At 41.5% G+C, this 17,824-nt stretch overlaps 1 protein-coding gene across 2 annotated transcripts in view; it reads left to right on the top strand.

Moving 5' to 3' along the window:
- The window catches only part of CTNNA2 (catenin alpha 2), a 1,199,753-nt gene that overhangs the window by 924,502 nt on the left and 257,427 nt on the right, over positions 1-17,824 (top strand). For both annotated transcript variants that reach the window (XM_079940963.1, XM_079940964.1), the window contains one exon: positions 16,242-16,322. In XM_079940963.1, coding sequence (XP_079797089.1) covers positions 16,242-16,322 — 81 coding nt within the window. The remainder of the gene's footprint in view (positions 1-16,241; positions 16,323-17,824) is intronic.

Genomic DNA, 17,824 nt, shown 5'->3' with positions numbered 1-17,824 from the left:
TAACAAAGTACCACAGACTGGGGTTTTAACAATGGAAATTTATTTTCTCACAGTTCTGGAGACTAGAAGTCTGAGATCAAGGTGTCTGCAGGGTGGGTTTGTTCTGAGGCCTTTCTCTCAGGCCTGTAAATAAACAGGCTTCTTCTCTCATGATCTTTCCTGTGTTTTTCTATATCTAATCTCTTCTTCTTTAGAGACACTATTCATGCGGAATTAGGACCCACCCTAATGACTTCATTTAACCTTAATTATCTCTTTAAAGATTCTGTCTCCAAATACTGTCACATTCTGTGGCACTATGGGGTTAGCACCTCAACCTATGAATTTCTTTTTGCAGGGAGGGAGGCATAATTCGGCTCATATCACACCTCTACAGGGCTCAATATCAAATAGGTGCTCAGGAAATACCTGCTTTTTGACAGAATGGTCTACTGTTTGAAGTAGGATGTGGTGGCTGACCCCAGGGCACATAGAGACCAAGGTCAGCCTGGCTGCTGTGATATGCAGCTTACAAAGTCTACCCTGGCTCAGGCCACCACAGATGGAAGGCTGGTCCAGTGCTGGATGGTTCTGCTGCTGGAGAACTGAGTTTAAGAAGCCTAAACGAGGATAATTAGATTGTATGTAATGTTGATTGATTTGTTAGTTCTTCTCTTTATTTCTTTGTTTTCCACTTAGCAGGTCTTGATTAATCACAGGGGAAAGAAGGCAAAGAGAGTGTTGGGATAGCCCTGGAGAAAGGGTTCCGGTGGGAAAGCCCTTCCAGGAGGCAAGTGTTCCTGGGGAGCTCTCTGAATAGGGAAGAGGAGAGGGGACACCTGGGTACACAGCTGGGTGGTAGTAAGCCTGGCTTCATGCTTGTTTACATGTGGGTGGGAGAGGGGGACAGATTACCCAGACAACTTTGAGCGTAGAGCCATTCTGGCTTCTGCACAGGGAATAAAAGGACTTGAACCCATAACCCAGTGATTCACCCTTAAGATAGACTTACTGCTGATTTCAGTCCAGACTTGAACCTCCCTTCTTGTTCTTGGTTTCTGACTTCTATTTTGAGTATTTATTAGTATCGTCCACCTAAATGATAGTAACTGGATCCCTGGCCTGTTGTTCTGTTCCTTTAATGGTTCCTACTTTGGATCCAATTCAGTGCTAGAGTCACCAAGCTCCAGGGTAAGGTCTCAGTCATCCTTTGCCTTAAACTCCACACATATCTTGTTTTATTTCTTTTCTTTTTTTTTGCCTTCTCCATATCATTTGATCTTTTTCCCCTCAGTTTTTTGTTTAGTGTCATGGATATATCTAATTTCTAATCCTAAAATCCCTGATCCATGGATTTCCTAATGGGACCAGAGTTTGCTTTCAACTCTCTAAGCTTTCCTTTTCTAAACCCCCATAAAGGTTTCTATGCTACCTTTTGTCCTGTTTAGAGATCAACTTTCTATTTTCCAAAATGACAACCATTTTACGTCACTGCTTCATCGAGAATTTGCATGCCTGTTACTGGATTTAGTGAAATACACATACAGGTAAACCAGAAGGATGAAGTTACTAATCCCATGAAGTGTACTAATCCCATGAAGTGTCTAATGGGAGAAATAGATGAACAACCAGTGAGCAGATTATATACTTAAGGCCTTTCTCAATTTTATTAGTATTTTACCAGGGAACTTCTAGAGTCATTATCAATGAATTAAAATAAAACTCTAATGATAGCTCTCTAGACTTTGCATCCTAGTAGAAGGCATACTTAGAAAAGAGGTGTGTTTTGGCTGCTCAGATCCATCTCTGGAGGCCCCATTTACCTAGGTGTGTATAAGTAATTAGCAGCTTCGCTCTCTGACTCCCTATCAGTATGGGGCAGACATGACAGGTCTGCTGCATCTGGCTTCCTGATTTCAGTCAGACCATGCCTTCTTTGACGTGCCAAATAAGGGGGACTGAAATAGAATCCACTTGTGCTACTTGGGGGGTCTCCCTCTCCTGGCAGTTACTTCTAGGTGCTCAGTTTGATTAAAATCATTAGTAAGGTGTGTTCACTCCTGATTTCATTACCCATGCACGGGACTGAAGGAAGGAATCAGTCTCCAACATTTGTTCCCCATCTCTCACTCGCATAGGAAACCGCAGCTGTCGGGTTTGAGTTTCTCACTACTTTATTAGTAAAGTTTCAGGATCCATGTCTGGTTCTCCTTTTTCATGGCCTTATATTTGAATTGTGTTATAAATAGACTTTAAAATGGTGAAAATGTCATGAGTGTTAAATACCACTCAGATGTCAAAAGGTTTTCAAATGGTTAGTCTGTGTAAACCCAGATCCAATCTATAAAACAATGTTTTCTCCCTAGACAGTCAATCCGTCCATCATTCATCCTTTCATGGTTCAGATGCTGGGCACTGTGCCTCTCCTGAAGAGGTTTACTATCAAGAGAAGACAAAAATTCAGGGTCAGGAACCTGCTGATTTTCATGTTAGACTTGTAGACAGACATTTTGCATGCATTATCTCACCCCAATCTACAGCTAGGCATTCTTTTCACTATTCTGCAGCTGAGGACTGAGATTTAGCGAGTTTAATTGCCAAGAATTACACAGTTATTAGGTAGCAGAGCCAAGATGTAACTTAATACTGTTTGTGTCTGCTTCAAAAATTGTTTGAAGGAAGGGAAGGCTTGGGAGAAGGCAAGAAGGAAGGGTGCTTGGTGGTTGTGGACTGGCAGTTTCATTTGCATTGTCATTTTACCTAAGAATGAGGTAACACTGATTTCTTTATCAAAGCATCCATCTCCACTTGCCCCAAGTCTTAGAGTCACAGCACTCAGGAGACTAAGATGACCCTTGAAGTTGGCACAACGTTTTTATTTTACGCTACTGTGTTATATACGTAACAGACAGACACATCACCAAACAATTTGGGTGTTGCTGCCAACCTGTTTCAGTAGTTTTTTTTCCCCCTAAATCCTGCTTTTTCATAGGATTGACGATATAATTGGAAGCAACTGTGGTTCGACTGCAGTTCAGCTGAGAGTGAACAGAGAAAATTCAAGCAACCGCATTTAGCCTTACCCCTCACTTTTTTCATGAGATCTTGGAAGTCAGGGGGCAGCTATAGCCAAATCTCTGTGAGGGATGCAGGGTGAGACCACTCAGAGCCAGCTTGCCCAAAGGCTGTTCAGGGATTTGTCTGAGGGGGATGCTATGGCCTAATATCAGAAAGGACTCTACCAATTGCTACTGTGGTTCAGAGAAGGCAGAATTCTGGGTTGGCTGTGGGGTCAGGGAGAGCTTGATCTGGGCTGTAGAGGATGCTTTGGGATGGGGAAAAAAGGCAGAGTTAGCATATGGGAGATTAATATGGGGTGCTGAGAGAAACACTTCTCTGAGAACTGGGAGGTATTTACAAGGGAGCAGAGAGATTGGGACCATGGGGAGAAGAATTTGGGAGTAAATTTTCAGAAAATGTTGAGAAATCATCAGAGTGTAGACTTGGGTTTACCAGCAGAAACTCTGAAATACTGCCAGATCAGGATCCTGTTTTTGAGTGTATGTAATCTTGCAAATTTGTAAAGCTCTCTATGCTTTAGAAAGATCAGCAGCCTCCTTTATTTCTGTGTCCATTGTATGTAGCAACCTTATTTTAACGTCTACGTGTAGATGGGACCACGGCAGGCAAGAAATTTGGGGGAGCTTGTTCAGCTTTCTTTCAGGGACTTTTTCTGAAATGATGTTGAAGGCTGTGTCTGCTCTGCAGTATGGCTTTCCTTTTCGAATTAAGTGGATTGGTTACGAAATTTATTTTGGAGATACAGTGACTGATTCATTCGGAATTAAGCAGATTTGCCTTAATTGTGGATCGTTGGTCCTACTTCAGGCTTATTAGGAGTAAATCATTGTAAAACTCATTGGCCCCAAATCAGGCTGAGCAACAGAATTTCATGGCAATCTGAAATGCAGGGTCCTGGGTATTTATTGGAAATATTTTGTTTAATAAATGATTCATCAGGTTGGGACCCACTGAAACGATCCGTGTATTTCCAGAACTTGTTTGTAATTTTTTAAAAGTTTATTAAACATACAGATTTCCAAACTACTCCAGAGCTACGGAATGGAATCTCTTAGTAGAGGAACCCAGGGATCTTCATTTGTAGCAATTATCTCATACCGACAGTTTCCAGCCTCGGGTTATTGAACCTAAGACTCTCCTATCTACCTTCTCATTTCTGGCCACCACTTACCATTATTTAACCATCAACAACCTGGGGACTTAATTCACCTAAAAGCTTACATTGGTGGCTAGTCACCATAGCCCTGCACTGTCAGAGACATGTGCTTGGGCACAAGATGCTGCTCTTCTGGCTCTGTGAGTAATGCAATGGGATGAGCAATCGAGAAACAGCTAACACCCAAGGGCTGTGAGGGGCCATAGAGGTCAGAACTTCATGATGAGCAATCGAGAAACAGCTAACACCCAAGGGCTGTGAGGGGCCATAGAGGTCAGAACTTCATGATGGAGGATTAAGTCTCACGCAAGAAATTCTCTCAATTTGGGCTATTTACACTCTTTAACTTACAGTCAAAGACTTTGCATTGTCATGAGGATTCAGTGAAGTGGGGCATGCTCACACAACTTGAAAATGTATAAGATGCTAGGATTATAATCCGGGCAAAGATTTTGCTGTGTGTATATTTTGTTTTGAATTTTTTTCCTGCAGCTGGTCTAGAGAGAATACGATACACTTTTTAAAATTCCCTGCAGACTTAGCGAACTTTCAGTAGGATCCCAGCATCGGAAGGAAAAAGATCTCGGTGTCTGGCTGGTCGTGATGCACATTCTCAACTCTCCCCCTTAATAGACACAGTGTATGCTACAGAGAGCAAAGTGTAATTTTAAGAACCTTGTAATTCTTTACAAATTAACACAGCAGATGGTGTTTATGGGAGCCACATAGTGAGGAATATTTGGGACGATGTGAGACATGTGTTCCAGGGTTTCGGCCTGCTCTCTATTTAGTTTAGTTTTTAATTGTCATGCTGCAAAAAATGCTGTTTGCCTCATAAAGTTTTCATCAGTTCCAAGTGTGAGCAAAGGCCCCATGAGGTGGTTCCATCATGGGTCAGATTCCAAGCACTCTTAGTGAGAAGGGCCTCAGAGAGGTCCCTGAGTCACCTAAGCATGAGGAGTGCCCTGTGCTTGGACCCTGGTCACTTAGCAGTGGTCTTGGGATATTGGTGCTGGGGGTGGGGAGCTGCCTGGCCTTGCACTCTGGCTTAGGGGTGGTTTGGGAAGTTGAGAAAGAGCCCAAGTCTTGATAAGCAAAAGGGCTAACAATGAGGTTAGCAGCTCTTGATTGGGGCTTGCTAGTGTCTAAGTAGTTAAAATATTTCTTCAGTTATTTTGACTGTCCAGATAATTAAAAACAAAATATTATTCTCTCTTAGTTTCCTCATAGTGATAAGATGTAAAGTGGCCAAGACCTGTATGGTGGCTTTCCAGACAGTGCTGACCTTTTGGAGGGAAGTGTGAGAGGAAGAAGAAGGGGCCATGATATAGAATGGGGGGTGGTGATGCTGAGAGGATGGGGAGAGGTGGTCCTCACAGGCTTTGCAAGGACCAAGAAAGGTCAGATTTGATTTGGGGAGGAAAAAAGCCTTGGTCCTGAAGAGTGCAAGGAAATCTCTTTGGGTGTCCCCTGGGCATGCAGGAAGTTCCTGGCACTCCCAATCTGTGTATTTACTTTTCCCAATGTCACCAAGGAAACTTCTTCATTTTGTTCTGCTGTAAGGTTGGCAAACAGAAGCCTCCAAGATGCTCTCTGGGATGGCCTCTTTGTCCCTTAGAAGTGTCATTTCACCAAACCTATTTCTTTTTGGTATCTAGTATCCTCAAGCTTACCTACTCCCATCTCCCACTATTTTGAAAGAAAAATTTGACAAAATCATGTACAATTTGTATGTTTCTTTTCCCAGGTGTGTGCATCTTAATCCTATGCATACAATCAAAGGCTTTGATTTCTGTCTTCTTTTTGCTCACATGAGATTTGGAACAGGCAAGGAAGAGAATGAGCATACAAAGAGGGTAGGCAATACTATTACTCTACCTGTGGTGAAGATACAGCTACTCCATTTCCACCTCTGCATACAAGTAGCCTTGCCCCCAAAGATCCATATCATGTCATTGTGTCAAACAGCCAGAATACTAATTATTGCATTTATTATTATTCAATACATATTCATATGTACCTATTGATACATATTTCTAATTTGCTTGGTATCTAGTCTGTGTAAGGACTGTGCAAGAAACTTCAGTTTCAAGGAAGTGTGATTGGCTGACATCTTCTTGTCTGCTATGCACTGAATTGTGCCCCTCCAAGATTCATATAGTGAAGCCCTACCCCTAATGTGATCATATTTGGAGATGGGGCCTCTTGGAGATAATTAGGTTTAGATAAATTATTAGAGTGGGGCCCTCATGATAGGATTAGTGCCCTTTTAAGAGGGACACTAGAGAGCTTGGTTATGTCTGTTAACGAGGAAGTGATCTCTCATCAGAGAGAAAACCTGCCAGACCTTGATCTTGGCTTTCCATAATATTTCCTCCTGAATAGTGAGAAAATAAATTTATCTTGTTTAAGCCACCCAGTCTGCGGTATTTTGTTGTGTCAGCCCAAGCTGACAAATACACTGTCCTTAAACTCCTGTACTTCTAATTGGGAAGAAGGGACATATAGGCATGACAAGTTTCCGAACAATAAAAGATTGTAATGATGCATCTTATATATTTGTATTTTAGCTTTAGAGTGTGACATCTGAAATTCAATTAACAATGCAAGAGATTTGCACAATACACAGTAGTTGCCTGCATGGAAACTGGCAATGAAATAAATGACATAGGTGGCTGTAGGCACTCGGGGGAGGATGGGCTGCTGTAAGGTGGGAGAGCAGGAAGGTATGATGAAGGAATTACAATATGAACTGTCTCCTGATCCATGGGCAGATGAAGCCCAGAAAGGCCAAAGCTTGGTTTCTCCACCCAGATAGACGTTCCATAAACCAAGGTAATCCTCTGTCTGTTTTCTGATTTCTGTGAACTCTCAGCAATATGGACCCAGTTATTGGCCTCTTTTTGAGATGGTGGAAAATGCCAGACTCCTGGGATCCTTTAGGTATTGATAGCTTTAACTGTAACTGAGTGGTTTGGGGAACATGCACTTAAAAATGAAGTGGAAGTTTAAATTTCATTGAAATTTAAATCGTTTAATCAGTGTGGGTATATACATGTTTGTGTGTGTGTATAAGATCCATGGAAATTTACACTTCGTCTTGGCTACTTTCATCTCAACTGTAAAGATAAAATGGCATTTTTTAGCAGTTTGCTCAGTCCATGGTCTCTCACTGGCTTCAAAGGCATGTGTGGTTAATTAACCATGGCTCTCAGCAGTCACCCAAGCTTGACAGCTGGGGGAAGGGGAGCTCTGATGAAAACTGTCTTCTAGGCAGTGTTGCCTGACAGATAATCACTGAGGGCTACACCTGTGTGGATAAACGAAATCAAGGAGCAAGAATTGTAACATTACACAGGTGCCAACCACTTCCTATGGCTTTGATCAGCAAATTGTGAAGTGGGTGAAATTTATTTTTAGGACCCCACATTTTCCAAATAATTCATCCCTTTCATACCTACCTCCTATCCCCAGGGGCCTACTTGGACCGTCCATCCTTCTCTCCACAAACAAGTGGATAGAAGTCCTTCTGGAGCACTTCTTAGGAGTTTTATGCTGAGTCCTCCAGGAGAAAATAAAATTCACTATCCACAAAAAGCTTGGGTTCTACTCTGCAGGAACGTGAAAACTTGAAAAACAATGCAGGATGGTCTGTTGTTAACATCCACATTATTTGGCACAGTACCTAATAGAAGGATATGGTCAGAGGAGAGGAAGGTCTTCAGGGGCCAGGTCAGTCTAGAAACACTCCCTGGAGGAGGATTTTAAGCTGTTGCTTGAAGAATGGGTACATCCTGCTTAGACAAATGGTTGAAGGGAGAATGACATCTTTCAACAAGGCACCAACGTGAGGCAGAAAGTGTGTGAGTTGTTGAGAAGGAACAAATTGACTAGAGGTGTGGGCAACTACAAGAAGGAGGTCAAATTAAGAAGTCTTAAAATATAGGCTCAAAAGTTTACTAGGAAGGAGGGATGCAGTAAGAACTAAATGGGAACTGAGAGGAATATTGTGCCAAGGAAGTGAAAGCTTGGTCTCAACAGGCCATAATGAGGATGATGAGGGAGGCTGGTGTGGTGTTGAAGATGTACACTGGGGTAGCTGGGTGTCATGAGTGGAGGGATTTGAGGAACAGCAGGAATCCTAGAGACTTGTTGATGGACATATTCTCAAGTTTAGTGAATGATCAGATTTAGGGGAGAAATATTATATTAGGATTTAGAGCTTGGGCAGTGATTAGTGCAGGGAAAAACTCTGTAGGTGAAACCAAGGCCTGAGCTCCCTTGGTTCTCTGAGCTGTGTACATGGGGGTACTTGCTGGGGTTTCCCTGTCTTCCATGCTACCTTCAAATTAGTTTGGTCTCATAGTTTAAGGTCTCTGATTTAGTCAGACCTCTTTGGTTGTAAGTGACGGAAATCCAACATCAACAAACGTGGGGGAATTGGTTAACTTGTGACACTAGGAAATCCATTGATAGATACTAATGGATTTAGGTACAGCTGGATTCAGGAACCCATGTGTTTCATTCACTGATATAATACAATTTGTTAAGTGTCTATTATGTGCCAGGCAAAGCTCCAGGCTGCCAGATATAATGATAGGTAAAGCCCTGACTGTACCCTCATGGAGCTTTATTTTTACAAGTTTAGTATATAATGGAAACTATGAACCAGTTTGTTTTGACTCCAAAAGCTGACTTCCCTTCGCCTTCTCTTCCCTTCCTTCCCCTTTCCTTCTGTTTCCTTTCCCTAGCACCTCATCTCTTTTCAGACCCAAATTAATCTCTCATCTCTCTCTCTCCCCCTCTCTCTCTTTCCTTCCCTCCCCTCCCCCCACCTCCCAGCTATGCTTTCTTTTTATGGCATCTATTTTGAAAGACTCCCTAACTAGCTCAAGGTGTATCTGCTGCCAGTTTATCAATCCCAGTGCAGAAAAATATGCCTCCTTCTTAATAATTTTTCCTACCACCTTATAGCTGAATCTCACTGGTTCGGATGTTATCCTGAGTTTATCCCTGGGCCAGAACTCCTTGGTTGAGAGTCAGAAGGAAAACTTAGAGGGTTTACCAAAAAAAACATGAGGTTGCTGGGAGAATGAAAACAAATAGTGATGTGCCCTGAACTCACTGAGTCAGACCTTCTCTGTGCACCGCCTGATGTGTGTACTAACATTGCTATGCTAGTAGATATGGTCTGGGAGTTTCACAAATAATGCCATCCTGCTGTTTTATCCTTCTATATTGACGATTCTTTCCTTGAGCATTGATGAGGCCTGGCAGAGAAATGTCAGGCACATGTTTGCCTTGACACATTTTCATCAGTTTTTCCCTTTCTACTTTTATCCTCCCACCCCTATCTCAGAGTCCAGGAAAGCTGAGTTTTTACGTGGTCAAAGTATCCTGATCGTGGGTTTGATTTGCGGCTGATGCTAAACTTTTATCCATTCTAAAGAGATATTGCCCATTTATTTTCTAAGAGAAATGTCCATAGCTAGTGAAAAGGAAATATTTAGAAATGTTCACATTCTCAGACTGTGATTGACACCGAATATAAAGGTATTATGAAACATTCAAATTTTTGGTGCTATTTGTAATAAGAATATGATTTCTACATGCAGGGTTTGAGGGTAGATGGTCAACCCTCCAAATATGATAGGGTGACTGCTAGATCGATGGATAATTTTTTCTCCTCCCTTCTGTTGTCTAAATCATAGGTTTAAATGACAGGAAAATGTGTGGGAGATGGAGTGCATGGCACATTATTGCTTTCTGCTGTTCTGATGATTTTGACTTCCATCTCTTTCAAATGACAACAGTTTGAAGACTGGGCATTTGATTAGCTTCCCACGCATTCAACATAGTAGAGTCATCGCTATACAGTATTTTGAAGATTTCTCATACATTCAATCAAGTTTGCAGGTACTGTTGAGGGAAAGGAAAAAGTGATAGACATTTGCTTTCTTACAGCCATTTCCCACATATTAATATTGTTCCCGGAAACTAACATGAAACCACAGATCTGATGGAAGCACTGAGATAGTAGATTTATATCCTCAGGGCCTCCATGAGTGACTCCTTGTACTGAATTGTGTGTTTAATGTGGAATGAGGGTCTGGGATGGGGAACAGCCTTTAAACAAATACACAGTCAATTTCAGAAATTTAAAAATTACTATTCCTTACTTTTTTGTTTTATAAATTAGGGAGTTGTGAACTATTCAGCATACAATTTAAATATACTGCATATTTCTTCAGTGTTTCAGAAGGGATGATGGATATTTAATAAAAGGGAGAGAGAGAAAGAAGAAAAATGAAGACACTCTTCTAATAAGTAGAAGGGCTTTTATTTTGCAAAAGGACAAAGGATAGTTTTATTTAAAAAATGAACTAAGATATTGTCTTTTTCCTGGAGAATGATTGTGAAAAATCAAAATTTCAATTAATGGCCTCAATCATTTTTGTGTAGGATTAAACTGAAAATATGAAAGTCTTCTTGACCGCATCTAATACTTTGGCAAACTGGACTTGAATTTAGAGCCAGAGGCTGGGAGAATAAAGGACCCCCTATAAAAAGCCAAATCAGGAAATTCATTCCCTTCCCTCTCATCAATTCAAGCTGCGTATCTACCCCAAATGTGTTTTGTAAAATAGAGCCCAGCGACTAAAACAAATGAAGTTTAATAAACACGCACCTCCCTAGCACAACAGATGGCAACTAGGAAAGCTGCCTGAAGCAGTGTGAGAGATTGCTTGCACCTGTCTTCTTTTTTTTTTTAATAATGATATTTATTAAATGGCTATCTCTATTGCAGACTCGTTCTCTGTAGGTAAAGATAAAGAAGTCAAGTAGGGAGCAGTCTGAGAAAGGCACACAGGGTCTGCAGACAACATGTGATAGGGCAGATACGCCTCAAACCGAGATTTTTTTGGATAGCCTTTGAAAAGAAACATGAAACTCTATAAAATCACAGAATCCTAGGATTTTAGAGATGCGAGACGGTTTAGACATGGAATGGAAATGGCCCTGGGCTGGAAGTCCGGAGATCCTGCTCAGACACTAGTGAGCCATGTGATCAGTGATTTTATCTTTCTGGGTTTTGCTCTTTTCATCTTTGAGAGGAATGAGGGCGTGAGGAAGGAGAAGAAATTGATTTAGTTACCTCTGCGGGGTCAGGTACTGTGCTACATGCTCCAGATCCTATCTCTTTTATGTTCACAATAATCCCCAAAGCAAGCATTTATCCACAGTTTAGAGATAAGAATACCCCGACTGACAGCCAATTCTAGCCCATTCTGCAGTGCCGTGATAGCCTCCCTACAAGGGAAGCGTGGTGACATGTTCGGACTCCCCCACTTCCTGGGGTCTGTCACTCATCTCCGGCCCCTCCATTGGACAGATGATAAGTCTGGAGTGTAGAGAAGTTGCCAAATCACTTAGGTAGTTATTGGCAGAGAGTGCTTATAACTGCTTTTCATTTCCTTCTGTTCAGCAAAGGCAGGGAATAAAGGGATGACTGGCTAAAGACCACACACTTTTGTTTACTAGGTGATGGTGTGAAAATGAAGACGGAGATCTCTCTTCACTTCAGTTTGTTAAACAACTTTTAGTTTTAGAGCCTGGAGGGTCAGGGAGGGAGAGTTTAGGTTAGGCTTCTGGTTGATTCCCTGGGAACTAGAATTTGCTCAAGATGATCAAATCTTTAGTTATTTAACAAATACATCCAACAACCTACTGTGTAAAAGACATTCATCTGGAGACATTCATTCTGACCCTTATTTCACCTCTTAGAATATCCCAGACTAGTCGTTTAAAATGAACCACCCAGAATATTCCTTCCTTAAACAGAAATAACTCTTCTTTAGGAATTCTAGTCTTTGGCAAGGTTTTCATATATTATCTGCCTGAGTGGAGAAAGTCGAAGTCCAGGTGATCTAAAAATAGTTTCTGTGTAGTTTTCAAAGCAGTACTTTCATTTTTTTCCACAGTAGAAATACTTTCCTAATTACCCTGAATACTGTTAATGCCTTTTATTGTTTCCCGCACATTGACACCTTGATTGATTGTCCTGCTAACCTGGTGAGGAAGATAGGGCATACATTATGCTATCCACTGTGCTTATGAGAAAACTAAGAGGTAAAAAATGAGCAAATCGTTAGGCCAAGATCACATAACCTAATAACAAACGGCTGACACTAGGAGGCAGGAGTCTGTCTTTGTTTGGTCTCTCTCAATGATTAGCTTCCTGTCCAATTTAGGTTGTTAATTTAAAAGTATTTCTACCTGGGGTCATACCAGAGCACAGGAAAATATGGAGTCATGGGCTGCTAGTCCCCATTTACTACGTAAATCTGAGCGTGGAGGGGTTACTAGCCTTGTTGCTGTGCCCCTACCTTATTTAAAAAAAAATAGTGCTAACAAAGGGCCAATGAATGGATGATTTCAGCTGGTGACCCCAGTTTCCTAAGCTCTAGTCCCAGCCTTACCTCTCTAAACCATGAAAACAAAGATGGCACCCAAGTCAACTGCAGTTATTTGAATTGCTTTCAGCCAAAGATTTGAAAGCTCAAGACACCAGATCACAAATATTATACAAAGAGAATCCCAACAACACAGGGACCTGGAATGCTAATGTCACCGGAGATGCTCTGAGCTTGCAGATCAAACTATAGTTGGCTGTAATCATACTGTAAAGAAGCTCCAATAAAAATAACATGTCTCTACAGCTAGTCAAACCAATCCCTTCACATCGTGGAGAAAAGGCTGCCCCATTCCACTCACTGTCCTCCCAGTACCTGCCTTGCTCTTTCTTCTCTTGATGCTACTTTGGCCCTCCCTCTTTCCTATTCGAATTTTGCCCAGGACTTAAGGTCTACCTAAATCTTCCCATCCCTCTGTGAGATTACTGACTTCCCAAATGCAGCATCTCCTTCCTCTTTGGAGCACCTTATTTAGCCCTGTAGGGAGTTAGTCTCTCTGTGGAGTTGTTAGTCTTGTTGCTCTCACATTGGGGTCACCCACTGGATTAGGAGCTCCTCGAGTGTGAGAATGTGACTCTCGCTTTTTGTGCATCCCCTGCACCCCCCTACCACCACCCCCCGGTGACCAACATGATGCCTCACATCTCTGGGACATGTGCTATACAGTTGCTGGTTATTGATGCCAGATGGGATACAGAATCCCATGTTGCCCAGCTATTCACAGAATGTGTGTCTGTAACCACCCTACTTACAATTTTGAGCATCCCCATTACCCCTGGTGGTAGGGTTGCTGGATTTAGCACATAAAATTATAGGACACCCAGTTAAATTTGAAATTTAAGTAAACAATGGTATTATTTTTAGTATAAATATATCCCCTATTTATTTATTTATTTATTTATTTATTTATTTATTTATTTTGCGGTACGCAGGCCTCTCACCTCTGTGGCCTCTCCCGTGAGGAGCACAGGCTCCGGACGCGCAGGCCCAGCAGCCATGGGCCATGGGCCCAGCTGCTCCACGGCACGTGGGATCCTCCCGGACCGGGGCACGAACCTGTATCCCCCGCACCAGCAGGCGGATCCCCAACCACTGCACCACCAGGGAAGCCCCCTCCCCTAATTTTTTAAAGTTTAAAATTTAAAACTGTTATCTGACCTGTACTTGCGTGACACACCTTACTGGCCTCACCTAATCCTGGCCCTGTCAGAGCTTGGCTTTATTTAAAGTTTTGATACTTGTTCAGCATGGATTTTTTGGCATTAATTTTGAGTTTTCAAGCTATTGCATTAAACTATTGTTTACCTTGATTCCTGAGTTCTTTGATGACCCCTTACATTTTATACCTGAGGCAAGTGCCTCACTCCTCTCACCCTGGTCCCAGGTCTTCTGTCATCCTCATGGTCTCCTTTCTAAATGGAGATAATGATATGTCACTGGCAGGATGCAATGAACCCTGTCTGACACAGTATTTATTCAGTAATTATTTTGTGTATTCACACTATCTTGACTTTTTTTACATTGGAAAGTTCAGTGACCCAGTCTGCTTCTCTCATAGTCACATTTTAAAACAAACTCACAATTGTTCATTTTTCAAGGTAAGTTTTTAATTACTCTCCTATATGGAAAGGGCTTGAGAAATCTATGGTTCCAGAATGATTGTGGTCTAGACCCCCGTAAAAGTGCCCATATTCTGAAGACAGACGTCCTATTTGCAAGGAGGAAACCAAAGAGAAGAGAAACAGCTCTGGCTGCTAAGCTGGTGTCACACCTGACTATGGAGAGCCAGGGCGCTGAAGTCCCACTCGCTATGTGACAGCAGTCCTCGGAAGATTAAGCAGCACATCGTTCTTCTCCATATACTTTTGTTTCCTTTTAGCTAATTGTATGCTGATATTTCAAAGTTGTAAATGTCGGTCACTTTATTTTAAGCTCTTTCTACTTACAAAACTTCAGAGTGTACATCTGAGCGGGTCAGCATTTGAGTTTAGGGAGTGGAAAAATGGTGATGGGGATTTGTAGGTTTTAAATGATTAAAAATATGTACATATGACCTGGCTTTGGCTTTTTCATGAAAAATCCTATAGGATTACACATCGACCATTCATTCAGGAAAAATTGATTAATTAAGCAAGCTGTAGAAAAGAGTGACTGCTTTAAATCTAGGTATATGTAAATCAGTTGTGTATGTAACAGCCTTATGCATCCAGGATTTTGCCATTGGAAGAGAACATTTAGGAATCTGTCCGATGTTAATTTCTATGGATCCTCGAAACACATTATCTCATGAGGCACAATTTATGACCTGGGATCTCATTTCATCATATACACAAATTACTGCAGAGACCTACTTGATTTTACAGAGTCTGAGTATGGAGCAAGAATTGGCCTGCCACTAGGACCATAAATAAATAGATCTGTAGGGTGTTTGACTAACATTTAGATAATTTAATAGATTTGACAAAGATTCTGAGAACAATTTTCTCCTCAGAGGAAGATAATGCCATCCATAAAGTTAGGTAGAGCTTTTTATCCATGGGAATCTTGCTGTTGTGGTTTTAAAAAGATAATGGAGGTTCTGTTTGGTTTGGTTTTAATTGTGTTACTACAGCAATGAAAAAAATAGAAAAACAAAAGGGAAAACAGAAACTAGTCAAACTTCCAAACTTCCACTGAATAATTTATCAAGATTATTACTATTATTATCTTTTGCCTTTGCCTCTGCTTGTTACAGTCATAAGGGAAATTTTCCTCGTGACCTCAAGCTGTGGGTTCCTTATTATCATGTTTAGCATTCCACCGCATGGCAGAACAAAGATTAAAACACTATGTTTTCTAGTAAAACACCTCTTTTGATTTTGATACAGAAGTTACAAAAAGGCTTGTGTTATATTGGTATAAAATTCTGAATTCTGATCGTTTACCTTAACTTTCTTTTCTAATTTAGTTTTTATCTCAATCATTTTCTATTCAGAAGTGTGCTTACATAATAGAAAAACACAAAACATTTGTGTTTGAAGGCAATAACAAAACATCCTTGTGTTTACTTAATTGCTGAATGTCTGGAGAAGGGAAGAAAACATAGATCTGCATGGAGTTGAATATGGACATACATGTAACCATCTTGAGAATGTATTGACTTCATCAATTTTTACTACAGAGAAAATCAACTTTAGAGACCAAGTTGTATTAGCTGTGTATTGAAGAGAACTTTTTTTTTTTTTTTTTTGTGGTATGCGGGCCTCTCACTGTCGTGGCCTCTCCCATTGTGGCGGAGCACAGGCTCCGGACGTGCAGGCTCAGCGGCCATGGCTCACGGACCCAGCCTCTCCGCGGCATGTGGGATCTTCCAGGACCGAGGCATGAACTCGTGCCCCGTGCATCGGCAGGCAGACTCTCAACCACTGCGCCACCAGGGAAGCCCGAAGAGAATCATTTTTAAAAAATGGCTTGAACTCTACAACTCAAGTGTGTTTCTGAATTTTTTTAACCTTTAATGTCACTAACATTGAATTTTTCTAAATTGGAAATTATTTCTCTTTTCTTAATAGACTGGAAGAAAAGAAAAAGGAGATCCTCTAAACATTGCAATCGATAAGATGACCAAGAAAACAAGGGATCTAAGGAGACAGGTACTGTTTTTGCTTTTATTTTAAGTTCATGGTACTTAGTGGTGGTTTACTGAGAATGTCCTTTTTCAGGGTGCTGTGTTAGAGCTGATGTTCAGCTCGCTATTCTTTATAACATCTACATATACACAGAAACTTTTCATCAACAACTTAGAGTCTGCTGAACAGAGAGATGTGACAGGTGCAAAGGGTGTGGTGATGAAAATAATCCCTGAGGTGAGGGAAGGTGGGGGAGAGCCCTCTCACTGGCCAGACACAATCTTCCCAGGTGGAGAGGTGATGCATTCTCTGCCTTCTTCATCTGGTTTTCAGGTTTTCAGACCCAGGTGTGTAAAGAACCAGCCTCTGATTTCTTCTGGGTCTTAAACTCCCAAGGCAATCAGTGAATAAACAAGAATGCCAATGGTTAATGAGAAACACAACTCTTAATCTGATGGGCTAATTAAGATCTATGACCCAGTGTATTTCCTCAAGGATATAAATCTAGGGGAAAATTTGCTTATCAGATGGTTGTTTGGGAAGCAGGGAACCAAAGCAAGGAAAGGCAGTTGGATGATTTAAATGGCTAATGGCATCATTTGTCTGAAGGGTCCATGTTGGGGGAGGGGTGAGAAATCTCTAGTCAGGGCCCCTTTTCATCTTGAAAGTGCTACATGAACACTAGTACATGTTGTCTATAAGACAGTAAGTCTTATTTTATATGTTGCCGTGGTGAGCTTCACTGTCTTCTGTCTCTTCTCTAGAAGAGACAATACCATCCATTAAGTTCCCAAAGAATTCCTTCATGATTTCTGCCTGAGAGGCATCCTGTCTCCTGCTGGTAGCTTTTGCATATATCCGTCTCATTAAGTGTTGATTGTGTTGGTCATCTGGAACCAACCACAGCCCTGGGGTAACACCTGCTTTACTTTCTCCATCTGGAAAAGCTGGACTGGCAGGGATGCATCGTCTAGCACTCAGTCCTGCAGTTTGTCAAGTACAGACAAGATTAGCAAGGTGCCTGGGCAAGAATAGCCAAGCAGCATCTTAAAAAACGTTTGAATGAGAGGAAAACACCACTTCAAATCACTGCTGGGGAGCTTCTGAGCTCTCTTCAGGATGTCACCAGAAGGTATAGACACACTTGAGCTAATGTCCTCTAGAAGATACCACAATTAGTTCTGGGATATGAAGTCTCTAGTTTGCCCAGCTAACAAGCCCTTTTGGGGAAAGCATTTTCTTTTTATTTTACCTTGAAAAAGGGAGAATAAAACATTGCTTTCTTAGGCATTATTAGGTAATACCCAAAGAGCTGTACGACCAGGTCTGCTTCTCCTTGCCCTCTTAGACAATCTTTCCATACAAAGCCCCCATATGATATGAAATGATACTGCTAGTAGGAATTGGGATTGGGGTTGGTGGAAAACAGTGACTCAGGTGTCTGGAGCTCAGGGTTTTACTTCTAGCTCTGCCACTAAACTGTCTGTACGACTGTGGATCCTTCATCTCTTGGTCTCCTTCTCCTA

The sequence above is a fragment of the Stenella coeruleoalba genome, assembly GCF_951394435.1.
Source record: "Stenella coeruleoalba genome assembly, chromosome: 13".
NCBI lineage: Eukaryota > Metazoa > Chordata > Mammalia > Artiodactyla > Delphinidae > Stenella > Stenella coeruleoalba.
Note: the sequence above shows the minus strand (reverse complement) of the source record. Positions and strands in the feature narration are given on the sequence as shown.